The sequence below is a fragment of the Heterodontus francisci genome, chromosome 13 (assembly GCF_036365525.1).
Source record: "Heterodontus francisci isolate sHetFra1 chromosome 13, sHetFra1.hap1, whole genome shotgun sequence".
NCBI classification, from domain to species: Eukaryota; Metazoa; Chordata; class Chondrichthyes; order Heterodontiformes; family Heterodontidae; genus Heterodontus; species Heterodontus francisci.
The window spans coordinates 15,980,023-15,993,254 of record NC_090383.1 but is presented as its reverse complement, the minus strand read 5'-3'; the positions used below and the strand labels follow the sequence as shown (position 1 = coordinate 15,993,254).

Genomic DNA, 13,232 nt, shown 5'->3' with positions numbered 1-13,232 from the left:
ATTTTTCCTCAAATCCCCTCTAAACTTCCTGCCCCTTAACTTAAATCTATGCCCCCTGGTTATTGACACCTCCGCTAAGGGAAAATGTTTCTTCCTATCTATGCCCCTCATAATTTTGTATGCCTCAATCAGGTCCCCCCTCAGCCTCCTCTGCTCTAAGAAAAACAGCCCTAGCCTATCCAGTCTCTCTTCATAGCTGAAATGCTCCAGTCCAGGCAACATCCTGGTGAATCTCCTCTGCACCCTCTCCAGTGCAATCACATCCTTCCTATAGTAACTGTACACAGTACTCCACCTGTGGGCTAACTAGCGTTTTATACAGCTCCATCATAATCCCCCTGCTCTTATATTCTATGCAAGTATCCCATATGCCTTCCTAACCACCTTATCTACCTGTGCTGTTGCCTTCAGTGATCTATGGACAAGTACACCAAGGTCCTTCTGACCCTCTGTACTTCCTCAGGTCCTACCATCCATTGTATAGTCCCTTGTCTTGTTAGTCCTCCTAAAATGCATCACATCACACTTCTCAGGATTAAATTCCATTTGTCACTGCTCTGTCCATCTTACCAGCCCATCTATATCATCCTGTAATAGAAGGCTTTCCTCCTCACTAGTTACACCACCACCTATTTTTGCGTCATCTGCGAACTTACTGATCATACCTCCTATATTCACGTCTAAATCATTGATGTACGCTACAAACAGCAAGGGTCCCAGCACCAATCCCTGCAGTACACCACTTGTCAGAGGCTTCCAATCGCAAAAACAACCTTCGACCATCATCCTCTGCTTCCTGCCACTAAGCCAATTTTGGATCCAATTTGCCAAATTGCCCTGGATCCCATGGGCTCTTACCTTCTTAACCAATCTCCCGTGCGGGACCTTATCAAAAGCCTTACTGAAGTCCATGAAGACTACATAAACTGCTTTACCCTCATCTACACATCTAGTCACCTCCTCAAAAAATTCAATGAAGTTTGTTAAACATGATCTCCCCCCGACAAAGCCATGCTGACTGTCCTTGATTAATCACTGCCTGTCCAAGTGGAGGTTAATCCTGTCGCTCAGAATTTTTTCCAATAGTTTTCCTACCACTGATGTTCGACTCACTGGCCTGTAATTATCCGATTTATCCCTGCTACCCTTCTTGAATAATGGTACCACATTCGCTGTCCTCCAGTCCTCTGGTACCTCTCCTGTGGCCAGAGAGGATTTGAAAATTTGTGTCAGAGCCCCTGCAATCTCCTCCCTTGCCTCACATAACAGCCTGGGATACATCTCATCTGGGCCTGGGGATTTATCCACTTTTAAGCCTTCTAAAACAACTAATACCTCCGCCCTTTCAATGCTAATTTGTTCAAGTATATCACAATCCCCCTCTCTGATCTCTACACCTACATCGCCCTTCTCACACGTGAACACAGATGAAAAGTAATCATTTAAAACCTCACCTATGTCCTCCAGCGCCACTTTGGTCCCTAATGGACCCTACTTTTTCCCTGGTTATCCTCTTGCCCTTAATATACTTATAAAACACCTTGGGATTTTCCTTCCTCTTGCCCCCTCTTCACTCTCCTAATTACTTCTTTTTAAGTACCCTCCTACACTTTCTATACTCCTCTAGGGCGTCCGCTGTTTTCAGCCCTCTGAATCTGCCATAAGCCTCCTTTTGTTTCCTTAACCAATCCTCTAAATCCCTTGACTTCCAGGGTTCCCTAGACTTGTTGGACCTGAATTCTCACTATGTCGTTTGTGAATGACTCCCACAGATGTGATGCAGACTTTCCTATAAGTAGCTGACCCCAGTCCACTTTGGCCAGATCCTGTTCTATCATATTGAAATCGGCCTTCCCCCAATTCAGTACCTTTATTTCTGGTCCATCTTTGTCCTTTTCCATAACTACCTTAAATCTTATAGAGTTAGTCACTATCCCCGAAATGCTCCCCCACAGACACTTCTACCACTTGTCTGGCTTCATTCCCTAAGATCAGGTCCAGTACTGCCCCTTCTCTTATAGGACTTTCCATGTGCTGGCTCAAAAGCTCTCTGGGATGCACTTTAAGAATTCTGTCCCCTTTAAGCCTTTTGCACTTAGACTATCCCAGTTAATATTGGGGAAGCTGAAATCCCCTATGACCCTATTATTTTGACACCTCTCAGATTTGCCAACATATCTGCTCCTCTATCGCTCCTTGACTGTGTGGAGGCCTGTAGTACACTCCCAGCAAAGTTTTTGTTTTTTGTTTTTTAAGTTCTACCCATATGGCCTCATTTGAGGAACCATCAAAGATATCATCCCGTCTTACTGCAGTAATTGACTCCTTGATCAATAGTGCAATGCCACCTCCTCTTTTACACTCCCCCCACCCCCCGTCACGCCTGAAGATTCTATACCCTGGAATATTGCCAGTCCTGCCCTTCCCTCAACCATGTCTCTGTGATAGCAATGATATCATATTCCCAGGTGTTAATCAACACTCTCAATTCATCTGCCTTACTTGAAAAACTCCTTGCATTAAAACAGATACAATCCAGCCTTGCATTATTCGCATGCGCCTTAACAGGTTTATATTTGCTCTGCCTTCCAGACTGACTCAGTTTCTCGTCTATATTTGGCTGTGCATCACCCCCTACTGTACCTCCACTCTGTATCCCATCCCCCTGCTAAATTAGTGTAAACCACCACCCCCGCCCCACCCCCCCACCCCACAACAGCAGTAACAAACCTCCCTGCAAGGATGTTGGTCCCGTTCTGGTTCCGGTGCAACCCATCCAACTTGTACAGGTCCCACCTTTACCAGAAACAGACCCACTGATCCAGGAAACTAAAGCCCTCCCTCCTGTACCATCTCTTCAGCCATGCATTCATCTGCTCTGTCCTCCTATCCCTATATTCACTAGCATGCGGCACGGGGAGTAATCCAGAGATTACAACCTTTGAGGTCCTGCTTTTTAATCTGCTATCTAGCTCCCTAAATTCTTATTGCAGGACCTCATCCCTCTTTCTACCTATGGTGCTGGTACCAATGTGAACCACAACCTCTGACTGTTCACCCTCCTCCTTCAGAATGTCCTGTAGCCACTCCGTGACATCCTTGACCTGAGCACCAGGGAGACAACATACCATCCTGGAGTCAAGTTTGCGGCCACAGAAATGCCTATTTGTACCCCTTACAATAGAATCCCTTATCACTATTGCTCTTCCACAGTGTCCCCAGCCGCCACTCCAGATCCAAAACCCGTGCCCTGACTTCTCTCATTGCACAGGAGGAGCAGTCCACGTTGTCAAGCTGCCCTGCCATAACGTACCCTTAATTTACTCCCTTAAATTACTCAAAAATTAGAGATTATTTACACAAGGGACCTTGATTCCCTAAAAAACACTACTTATTATATAAAAAAAAAACTGTAGACCTTAACTTTCTCTGTACTTTAGTTACTAGCCCACTTTACTTACTTCAGTCACTTACCAGATACTTACCAAATAGTTAGCTTCTTGCCAAACTAATCACCTACCTGCTTGCCTGTGATGTTTGATTTTTATTAAATTAAAAGTACCTGTTTAAACATTCAATTGTAAATCATACTTCTAGTCCTGTTCAGTGTTTATACTCTTATTATAACATTTACTGTTACACTACCACAATTGAAAACATTTTAACTACCCAGCTCCTAATTTGAACTGATACCCTCCCTGCTGGTCCCTCTCCCTCTCTCTATAAATATATAGATGGTAAATTATCAAATCTGCCTTAGTTTTTATACCAATGAATCAATCAAGTCTTATTTTATAATAATAAGTCTTATTTTATATTTGATTAACTTAGATTAAATCAAAAGCTTACCGGTATACTCATCCCGGCCTGTTTTCTGCACTCTCTGTTGATTGTGACATCACTTTTCGATTTTTGATTTGCCTCCAGACCTCCTGCTTGTCTCCCGCTGCTTCTCTCCGAATTGCCGAGGTTCTGGCGCATTTTGAATGCTCTCCTCTCCCACTGCTTCTCTCCAAATCGCCAAGGTTCCAGCGCGCTTTTTGAATGCTCTCCTCTCCCACTGCTTCTCTCCGAAGTTCCGGTGCGCTTTTTGAATGCTCTCCTCTCCCACTGCTTCCCTCCGAATCTTCGAGGATCTGCCGTGCTTTTTGAATGCTCTCCTCTCCCGCTGCTTCTCTCTGAATCACCGAGGTTCCGGCGCACTTTTTGAATGCTCTCCTCTCCCAGTGCTTCTCTCCGAATCTCCGAGGTTCCGGCACACTTTTTGAATGCTCTCCTCTCCCAGTGCTTCTCTCCGAATCTCCACCAAGGCTCTATACAATTGCAGCAAGATATTTTTACTCCGGTACTCAAATCCCCTTGTGATGAAGGCCAACATACCAAATTAGCCAGGTGTTTCATAATTTCCCATTGTGGACACTTCAATTATTTCACCTTTATCATAGTAACAGAAAAAATAACAGATGTTCCTTTTGGGGACTGACATTTTAACTAGGTTTAAAGCAGAATAAGTAATAATCTATCAAATTAAGTCCATTTTTTTTTAAAAAGAATTTGTAGTTTCTTTACAGGATGTTTTGGATGATATATTTTCTACACTAAAGGTGTTATGGAGGAAAGTTATCAACTGACTTCACAAAAAGAACAAAAAACTGATAGCAAACCATATTATGAGAGTTGAGAGGGGTAATTGACGGGTCAGACAAGATGGAGGGGTTTAGGGAAGGGTTCCAAAATGTAGGGCTGAGGCAGCTGAACACCACACTACCAGGAGTGGGGAATTTACAGGTCAGCGTCAGAAGACCAAAGAGTGCGGAAGCAGTCATGACCTTGGAGGAGGCTGCAGATGTAGTGTTGGTGAGGGCAGAGAGATTAAAGATACGGACAAGGATTTGAAATCCAATACACTGGGGGTCAGTGTAGCAGTGTAGCTTACCAACAATGGGATTGATAGGCAAGCAGTATAGGATAAAAGGAGACATAGCTCTGGATGAGTTTGAATTTAGGAAAGGTGAGAATTGAACACAGAGGTGGCAAAACCTGCAGAAGGGTTTCAGCAGTCCTGCTGGCAGTCAGATAAAGCAGTGGTTGGTGAGGTTGTGGAGATAGTAGTAAGCAGTCCTGATGATCAGTAGAACATGGGGTAGAATGTTCAGCACTAGATCGAAAAAAATGCCAAGGTTTCAGCCTCAGCAAATGGTTAGGAGTGGGATGCAGCCAACAGAGTTATGCATCATCAAAAACATGTACAACTTGTTCCGGATGGTAAGAAAGGAGAGATTCCAGATGAGACAGTAAGTTTATACACCGAGCTGGATTTGAAACTGCTGCTGAGATGAAAGTTTCCTCTCTTGGTCGCAAGTTCTCAATGTCAAATTAAGATGGTGAATCACAACCTAGTTCCTAGTAGCATGAGTCCTTTACTCAATTGGTCAAATTATTTTAAGTCTTTTGAAGAAGTGACCAATTGGATTGATAAATAGAATGCAGTTAATGTGATGTATATGAATTTTCAGAATGCTTCCGATAAGGTATTTCACAAGAGGCTTGTCAGAAATATTTTGGATGGAAAACAAGCCTCTTCAAAATATTTTATGAAATTTGTCAAGCACCACTTGCTTTTAATAAATCGATGCTGACTGTCCTTGATTAACCTAAGTATTTCTAGTTTCATCTCAAATTGTGCATTCCAAGGGCTGAATTTTACAGATCCCACAATGTCAGGGGTCATGGTGGGGCGGGGCCAGAAAATGCCTCCGGCAGAGGCCGGCCACAGGCCTCAACGCCGGGAAGGCCTGGCCTGACATTGCCGGCGGCAGCGAGACCTTGTGGCGGGCCACCCCCCACCACCAGTCACACAGCGACGGGACACCCATTATCATGGGCAGCACAGTGGCGCAGTTGTTAGCACTGCAGCCTCACAGCTCCAGCGACCCGGGTTCAATTCTGGGTACTGCCTGTGTGGAGTTTGCAAGTTCTCCCTGTGTCTGCGTGGGTTTCCTCCGGGTGCTCCGGTTTCCTCCCACATGCCAAAGACTTGCAGGTTGATAGGTAAATTGGCCATTATAAATTGCCCCTAGTATAGGTAGGTGGTAGGGAAATATAGGGACAGGTGGGGATGTGGTAGGAATATGGAATTAGTGTAGGATTAGTATAAATGGGTGGTTGATGGTCGGCACAGACTCGGTGGGCCGAAGGGCCTGTTTCAGTGCTGTATCTCTTTAAAAAAAACATTAAAATCCATTAAAATTAATATATTAATCAGACCTGCGCCTCCAGCTTCCATCCCGCTGCGATATTGGTGCCGGCGGCTGCCACTCCCGTTCCTTCGCTTACCCGTCTGGGTATCCATGTAAGTTTTTCAGTGCAGTGGGGCAGTGGCGTCAAAGTAATTTTATTCGTGTAGGGGATGGTGGGAAAGGGGCAAAGTATAAAGTTTATGAACTTTGGGGGGGGGGGGGGAGGTCAAGTGCACAAGGTGCGCATTTTTGGAGGGGTGGGGAGAGCGCAGGTAATTAATTCTATGGTTATTGGGGGGGGGGGAGAGGGACAAGAAACATTTATTTAATTTTTTAAAATCCATTTTACACCAATATATCTTTAAACGTTTAATTGAAATGTAGGGCTTGAAGCCCTTTAAAAATGGCACCAGCGCCTGCGCAAAGGCTGCTGACGCCATTGCTGGGGATGGACCGCAGTGTGGTGGCTCCGCAACGTTTACATCCACCACTGTAAATTTCAGCCCCAGGAGTTTGCCTACAACTGACTTCACAGTAACTTGTCCAGTTACCGGATTTAGCCTTTACCCCCTTCTTCAGCAGTGGAGTACACTGGCTGCTCTTCAATTCAATTGTGCAATTTGGAGACTTAAAAATGAGGATTGAAAGGTTGAGGCTAGATTTTGTGTTATCTATTATTTGAAAACTTTCAACAGTCAAGGTTACATGCCACCATGAATTCTGCTAATTTTGCAGAACCAATACCTTGAGCCAGGGTCCTTCCCTCTATCCTTCAGCTTCCACTCCTTCTCAGGTACATCTATACTCTCACATCCCCCATTGTATGTAAAAATCTAATGCAAATATATATTTAATATCTTAATCATACTATTATCCTCCAAAACTGGACTCTCTCCATCATGCTTGAGCAGTTAAAACCTCCCTTGACTGCTCTTTCACTTTTTACATGATTATAAAAGCATTTATTAATTCCTTTTCTATTATATGCTGGTCATTTTTTTTTAGCTCTTCTATTCTCCCACTACACTTCCTACATTCCTGAATATTTTAAATATTGTTAATCCTAAGTGTATCAAATGCCTCCCTTTTAAAATTGTTTATTTTTACTTTCTCAATTTATCCATTGCACTCTTTACTTTGGTGCATCCCCTTTTTGCCTTATAGCAATATATCTATTTTGAAACTTATTCATCCTACATTTGCTGAGCTGTTATTGTTTGCTAACTTTTCTGCTCAGTTAATTCAGGCCACATCCCTACTTACTTCACTGAACTGTTCCTTTTTCTAGGTCAGCACCTTTATTTTTGACGTTTCATTATCTTTTTCTATTCTTATAAAGACTCAAACTGTATTGTGGTCACTGTTCAGTCTATGTACCCTGTAATGTCCCAGTTTTAAAATCACGAATATTTGCTACTGACAGAAAATACAACAGTAAATTACTATATTTTCTACTGATATTGATATATAAATCTTGTTTCTGTAAAATAGAATAGCCATAGACATAGATCAAGAGTTTTTGCTTTGGATACATTTGGCAATTCTGGCACATATGGCACTAATTTTTGAAAATATATATTACACAGAACATACAGCATAGAAACAAGCCATTTGGAAATAACAGTCCATGCCAATGTTTATGCTCCACTCAAGCCTCTTCCCTTCCTTCCACCCTCATCTAACTATCAGCATAACCCTCTATCCCCTTCTCCCTCATGGTTATCTAGCCTCCCTTTAAATGCATCATACTGTTCATCTCAACCATTTCCTGTGGAGGTGAGTTCCATCCTCTAGACACATTCTGCATTTGATTTCTTGGGGGCTATCTTATATTGATGGCCTCTAGTGTTTTTTTCTCCACAAGTGAACACACTCTATGTCTACTCAATCAAAACCTTTCATAATTTTAAAGGCCTCCATCAGGTCACCCTTCAGCCTTCTCTTTTCAGGAGCAAAGAGGTCCAAGGCTGTTCATCCTTTCCTGATTGATAGAACCTTGTGTTTATGATACCATCCTTGTAATTTTATTTTGTACCCTTTCCAGTGCATCTATGTCCTTTTTATAATATGACCAGAACTGTACACAGTACTTCAAGTGTGGTTGAACCAACTTCTCTGTTTTCCAATTCTATCACTCTCGAAATAAATCCTAGTGCTTGGTTTGCTTTTTTTTTTTAAACTGGCCTTATTAACCTGCGTCACTTCTTTTACTGATATGTGGTAATTATACTCCTAGCTCCCTTTGCTCTGACTATCACCAAGCAGAAAATTTTCCATATACCAGAGCAATTTTGTTTCAAAAAACTCCTTGATGCATTTAAGAGTGTCAACTCTGCGCAGTTTGACTAACACAGCTGAAAACTGATCAAAAAATAAGCATTTTTAATCAGTGTCAATCCATCACCTTTGAGAAACTATTTTAAGTTACTGAAAATTACATTTAGAAAATATATAGAACCATTTCATAGCTATATTAGGATATAGTAATTAGTTTCTCAGTAAACTAAATAAAAAATTACATTCAGAAGCTTTTAAAACGTTTCTATTAGTATCCTTGCACCCAAAAGAACCAGCTTAATTTTTTTTTTAAAGAGCGTCCTCAAAGACCTGAAAACGAATGCAACCAGAAATCCCAACCATGATTAATTCACCTTGGCTGCACGGCTAGTTTTACGGGTGAGCCAGCTTCTAGCACAATGTTTTCCTAAACTAACATAAAAACTCTCAGAAACTCGCTTTGTGCTGAATGTAATTTGCACCAGTTATGCTGATTTCAGGTGAATTGTGCCAAAAATACCAGTGCAGCGGAGCAGAAATTCCAGGTCACAGACTCCAATGTCTTTATTCAATGTGACCAGCACGGATAGCAAAAGTACCAAGGGAGGATTAATTTTGGGTGTACTCACTGCATTGATGCAATGGTACAAAGGTGAGTGCCACTATAAATGCTAATGCCATTTTTGTTGCCCGAATTGTATTAGGCTGATTACTAACCATCAGATAGATTATAGGAGGGATTTATGAGTGTATCTAAAGTACATGGTCCAATTTGAGATGAAACAGCTGGAAAACCAGGGACAAGACAAGCAAATAAGGTCAGCTGCTCATCAGAAGAATTCTCTTGCAGTGCTTGAAGCCAAAGTAGATAGAGTCGAATTCCTTCACATCTTATCTGTGGAGAAAATTCACACAAAGTTAGTTAAATCTCATCAAGGTTTGCATGCTTATAATCAAGTATAAGTCATATCATGGTGTATACTAACAGTCAAAGCAATTTCATCCATACTGTTGTTTACGCATCCAGTCGGTGTCCAGTATTTTTTATACATCACATACATGTCTACCCAGAGTAACATTTGCAGTTTAGTTGAGCAGTCAATTAAAAGGCCAGCTTTTTTTCTGCAGTGCACTAGCTAATTGTTCCAAGTTGCTAATTACACTAATGGAGTACAAGTCCCACCACTTACACCATCTGCCTTTATCCCGGACAGGTGTCTATGTTGAGAAAATGGCACTAACCATTTGCCAGTACAACTGTCAAATACAAAAGGCACCACTTAACCCGTATTAAGCGGGCCAACTATTTTGGGCAGTTCAAGCAGGCGTTCGGTCAGCTTCAGTCCACTCCTGTCCACCCTGCAGCACTATTCACAGTTCAGAAACTTTGAAATTGACTAGGGCAGTTCTGAAAGACATTAACAAATGTGGCAGCAGCGACTTTGAAATTGACTAGGGTAGGGCAGTTTCATTTTTACTATTTAAAGTGGTTCCACTGACTAGTATTAACGCCTGTATTGTAATTAAAAATGAATTCTCAATCCAAGCTTACAAATGCCTCAGATCTAGCTGGATGGGGAACAGAACACGATTAGCCCACCAAATATTTGGCTCAATCAAGCATTCCCTTCATTACTCTTTGGAAAAATGCGTTTTTTTGCTGACTGATTAGACCAACTAGTCTGTGGAAAAAATAACCGTCAGCCTCTCAAGGACACTGGTGTCGATGCTTTCGCACAGGTTTTAGAAAGAGGCAAGTATTCTTTTGAACCAAAGTACTCTTTTCAAGAAAGGTTCATCACCTTGGCAGAGCAATTTAAAATGTGCAATAATTACAGCCTTGCGAGCGATCATCACATCCAAAGAACAGAATAAATCTTGTGTATTAGGAGACCCACTTCTAGGATGATCCCCAAAAGGCCACAACCCTTGTACAAGATGAGGGTCAACATTACAAAGATTCTGACCACCGACATCCTTACCTTCATGTCAACTTGCTTCCACAAATACATATTCACCCTGCTTTGCATACTTCAACCAGCACTTTTCTACCAGTTGTTATCCTGCACCTTTTTAAGCTGTGGTATTTAAACATCAGCTCTGTACCCCAACTTCAAACCTGGCTTCCACTGTTGATTTTAAATATTTCCCCTCTGTATCTATCCTGATACGCTACTTCAGATTTCAAATTAGCCACATGAGTTTGGATTGAAATTAGGAAGGAAAGTTGCCCCTTGAATATTGCAGCACTGGACAAAAAACAACACCTGAAACCAACTGACAGGGGTTCGTTGGTCACAGGGGAATAAAAACATCAAATTTTACAGAACAAATTCAACAATAACTACATATAAGTAATAAAAGTACACTATTGATTAATTTATTATAAGTGCAATATTTGCTGTAGAGATTATGTGCTTAGATAAGTTGGACAAGGAAAAACTGTTTCCATGAACTGATGGTACAAGGACTAGGAGACAAAGATTGAAGGTTTCGGGAAAGAGATGCAGGGGGAATGTGAGGAAGAGCTTTTTTACACAGCGAGTGCTAATGACCTGGAACACTCTGCCCACAAGGGTGGTGGAATCAGAGACAACGATTTCAAAAAGAAACTGGATGGGCACTTGAAGGAAATAAACATGCAGGGCTATAGGGATCGAGTTGGCATGGACTCGATGGGCCAAATGGCCTCCTTCTCTGCTGTAAATGACTATGTACAATTTACAGCACACAAATAGGCCATTTCGCCCAATTGGTGTTTACGTTCCACACAACCCTCCTCCCATCCCACTTCATTTAACTCTTTCAGCATATCCTTCTCTTCATGGACTCATCTAGCTGTGCGTTAAATGCAACTACCATATTGGCCACAACTGTTCCTTGCGGTAGCAAGTTTCTCCCAAATTCCCTTTGGATTTATTATGCATTATATTAAAGATCTCCATCAGATCACCTTCAGTCTTCTCTTTACTAGACGATATTTTATCCCAAGCATAATTTTAACGCTCCTTGAACAGTCTGAATCACGTTTTACAATACTTTGTACGCCCTACATTAGGAGAATTTAAAATAAAACCTAACTGTGTAGTGCTGCTTCTAAGTATTTTGACTATTAAAATGTGACCAGTTCAAAATTAGCAAGAATCAAAATGCTGTTCTGTTTAGCTTTTGTTTTGCATAATATGCGAAGTTATGCATACGTTAAGCTGCAAGGTGATTGGTTGGCAAGTTAACAGCTGTTAGTGCCTGGAAATAGCTTTTAAAAAAAATCAGGGGAAAGTTATTTTTTTTTAAACCTTCCAATTAAGTGATAAGGTTAGTACTACTAAAGTGTACTTTTTAAAATTAGTGTAACTTATTAAGGACTTTAGAATGTAGTGGTTAGTGTTTGGAGTAGAACAAGACCCCTCGCGTAATTAGTATTTTGTTTAATTAAAGGGAGTAACTCAGTAATCTAAAGGCAAGTCATGGCAGGAGAGCTCGCACTCGTGATATGCTCCTCCTGCGCTATGTGGGAAATCAAGGATACTTCCAGTGTCACTGATGACCATGTGTGCAGCAAGTGTATCCACCTGCAGCTACTGGCTACCCGCATTACAGAGCTGGAGCTGTGGGTGGATTCACTGTGGAGCATCCGTGATGATGAGGACGTTGTGGATAGCACATTTAGCGAGGTGGTCACACCGCAGGTAATGGCATAACAGGCAGAAAAGGGATGGGTGACCACCAGGCGGAGTAGTAGGCGCAGGCAGGTAGTGCAGGAGTCCCCTGTGGCCATCCCACTCTCAAACAGATATATCACTTCGAATACTGTTGGGGGGGGATGGCCTCCCAGGGGAAAGCAGCAACAGCCAAGTTCGTGGCACCACGGATGGCTCTGCTGCACAGCAGTGGAGATAAAAGACTGGGAGAGCCATAGTGATAAGAGATTCAATTGTAAGGGGAACAAACAAGCATTGCTGTGGCCGCAAACGAGACTCCGGGATGTATGTTGCCTCCCTGGTGCTAGGGTCAAGGATGTCTCGGAGTGGCTGCAGGACATTCTGAAGGGGCAGGGTGAACAGCCAGTGGTCGTGGTACATGTCAGTACCAACGACATAGGTAGAAAATGGGATGAGGTCCTGCAAGATGAATTTAAGGAATTAGGAGCTAAATTAAAAAGCAGGATCTCAAAGGTAGTAATCTCAGGATTACTTCCTGTGCCACGTGTTAGTGAGTATAGGAACAGGAGATCAAACCAGATGAATGCGTGGCTGGAGAAATGGTGCAGAAGGGAGGGATTTAGATTCCTGGGACATCGGGACCGGTTCTGGGGAAGATGGGATCTGTACAAGCGGGACAGGTTACACACAGGCAGGACCGGAACCGATGTCCTCGCAGGGGCGTTTGCTAGTGCTGTTGATGAGGATTTAAACTAGAATGGCAGGAGGATGGGAACCTGAGCGGGGAGACTGAGGAGGAGGAAACAAGGATAGAAACAAAAGACAGGAAACAAAAAGGCAAAAGTGGAAGGCGCAGAAATAAAGGGCAAGAAACAAATAGCGTCATACTGTGAAATAATGCTAAGTTGACTAAGAATGCTAAAAAGACATGCCTAAATGCATTGTGTCTCAATGCGTGGAGTATTCGCAATAAGGTAGGCGAATTAACCGTGTAAATAGATGTAAATGGATACGATACAGTTGCGATTACGGAGACATGGCTGCAAGATGACCA

General features: G+C 42.4%; 1 protein-coding gene across 10 annotated transcripts in view; it reads right to left on the bottom strand.

Annotated features, from left to right (window-relative positions):
* The window catches only part of ralgapa2 (Ral GTPase activating protein catalytic subunit alpha 2), a 616,204-nt gene that overhangs the window by 431,881 nt on the left and 171,091 nt on the right, over positions 1-13,232 (bottom strand). For all 10 annotated transcript variants that reach the window (XM_068044400.1, XM_068044396.1, XM_068044394.1 and 7 more), the window contains exon 6: positions 9,234-9,411. In XM_068044400.1, the coding sequence (XP_067900501.1) occupies positions 9,234-9,411 (178 nt within the window). The remainder of the gene's footprint in view (positions 1-9,233; positions 9,412-13,232) is intronic.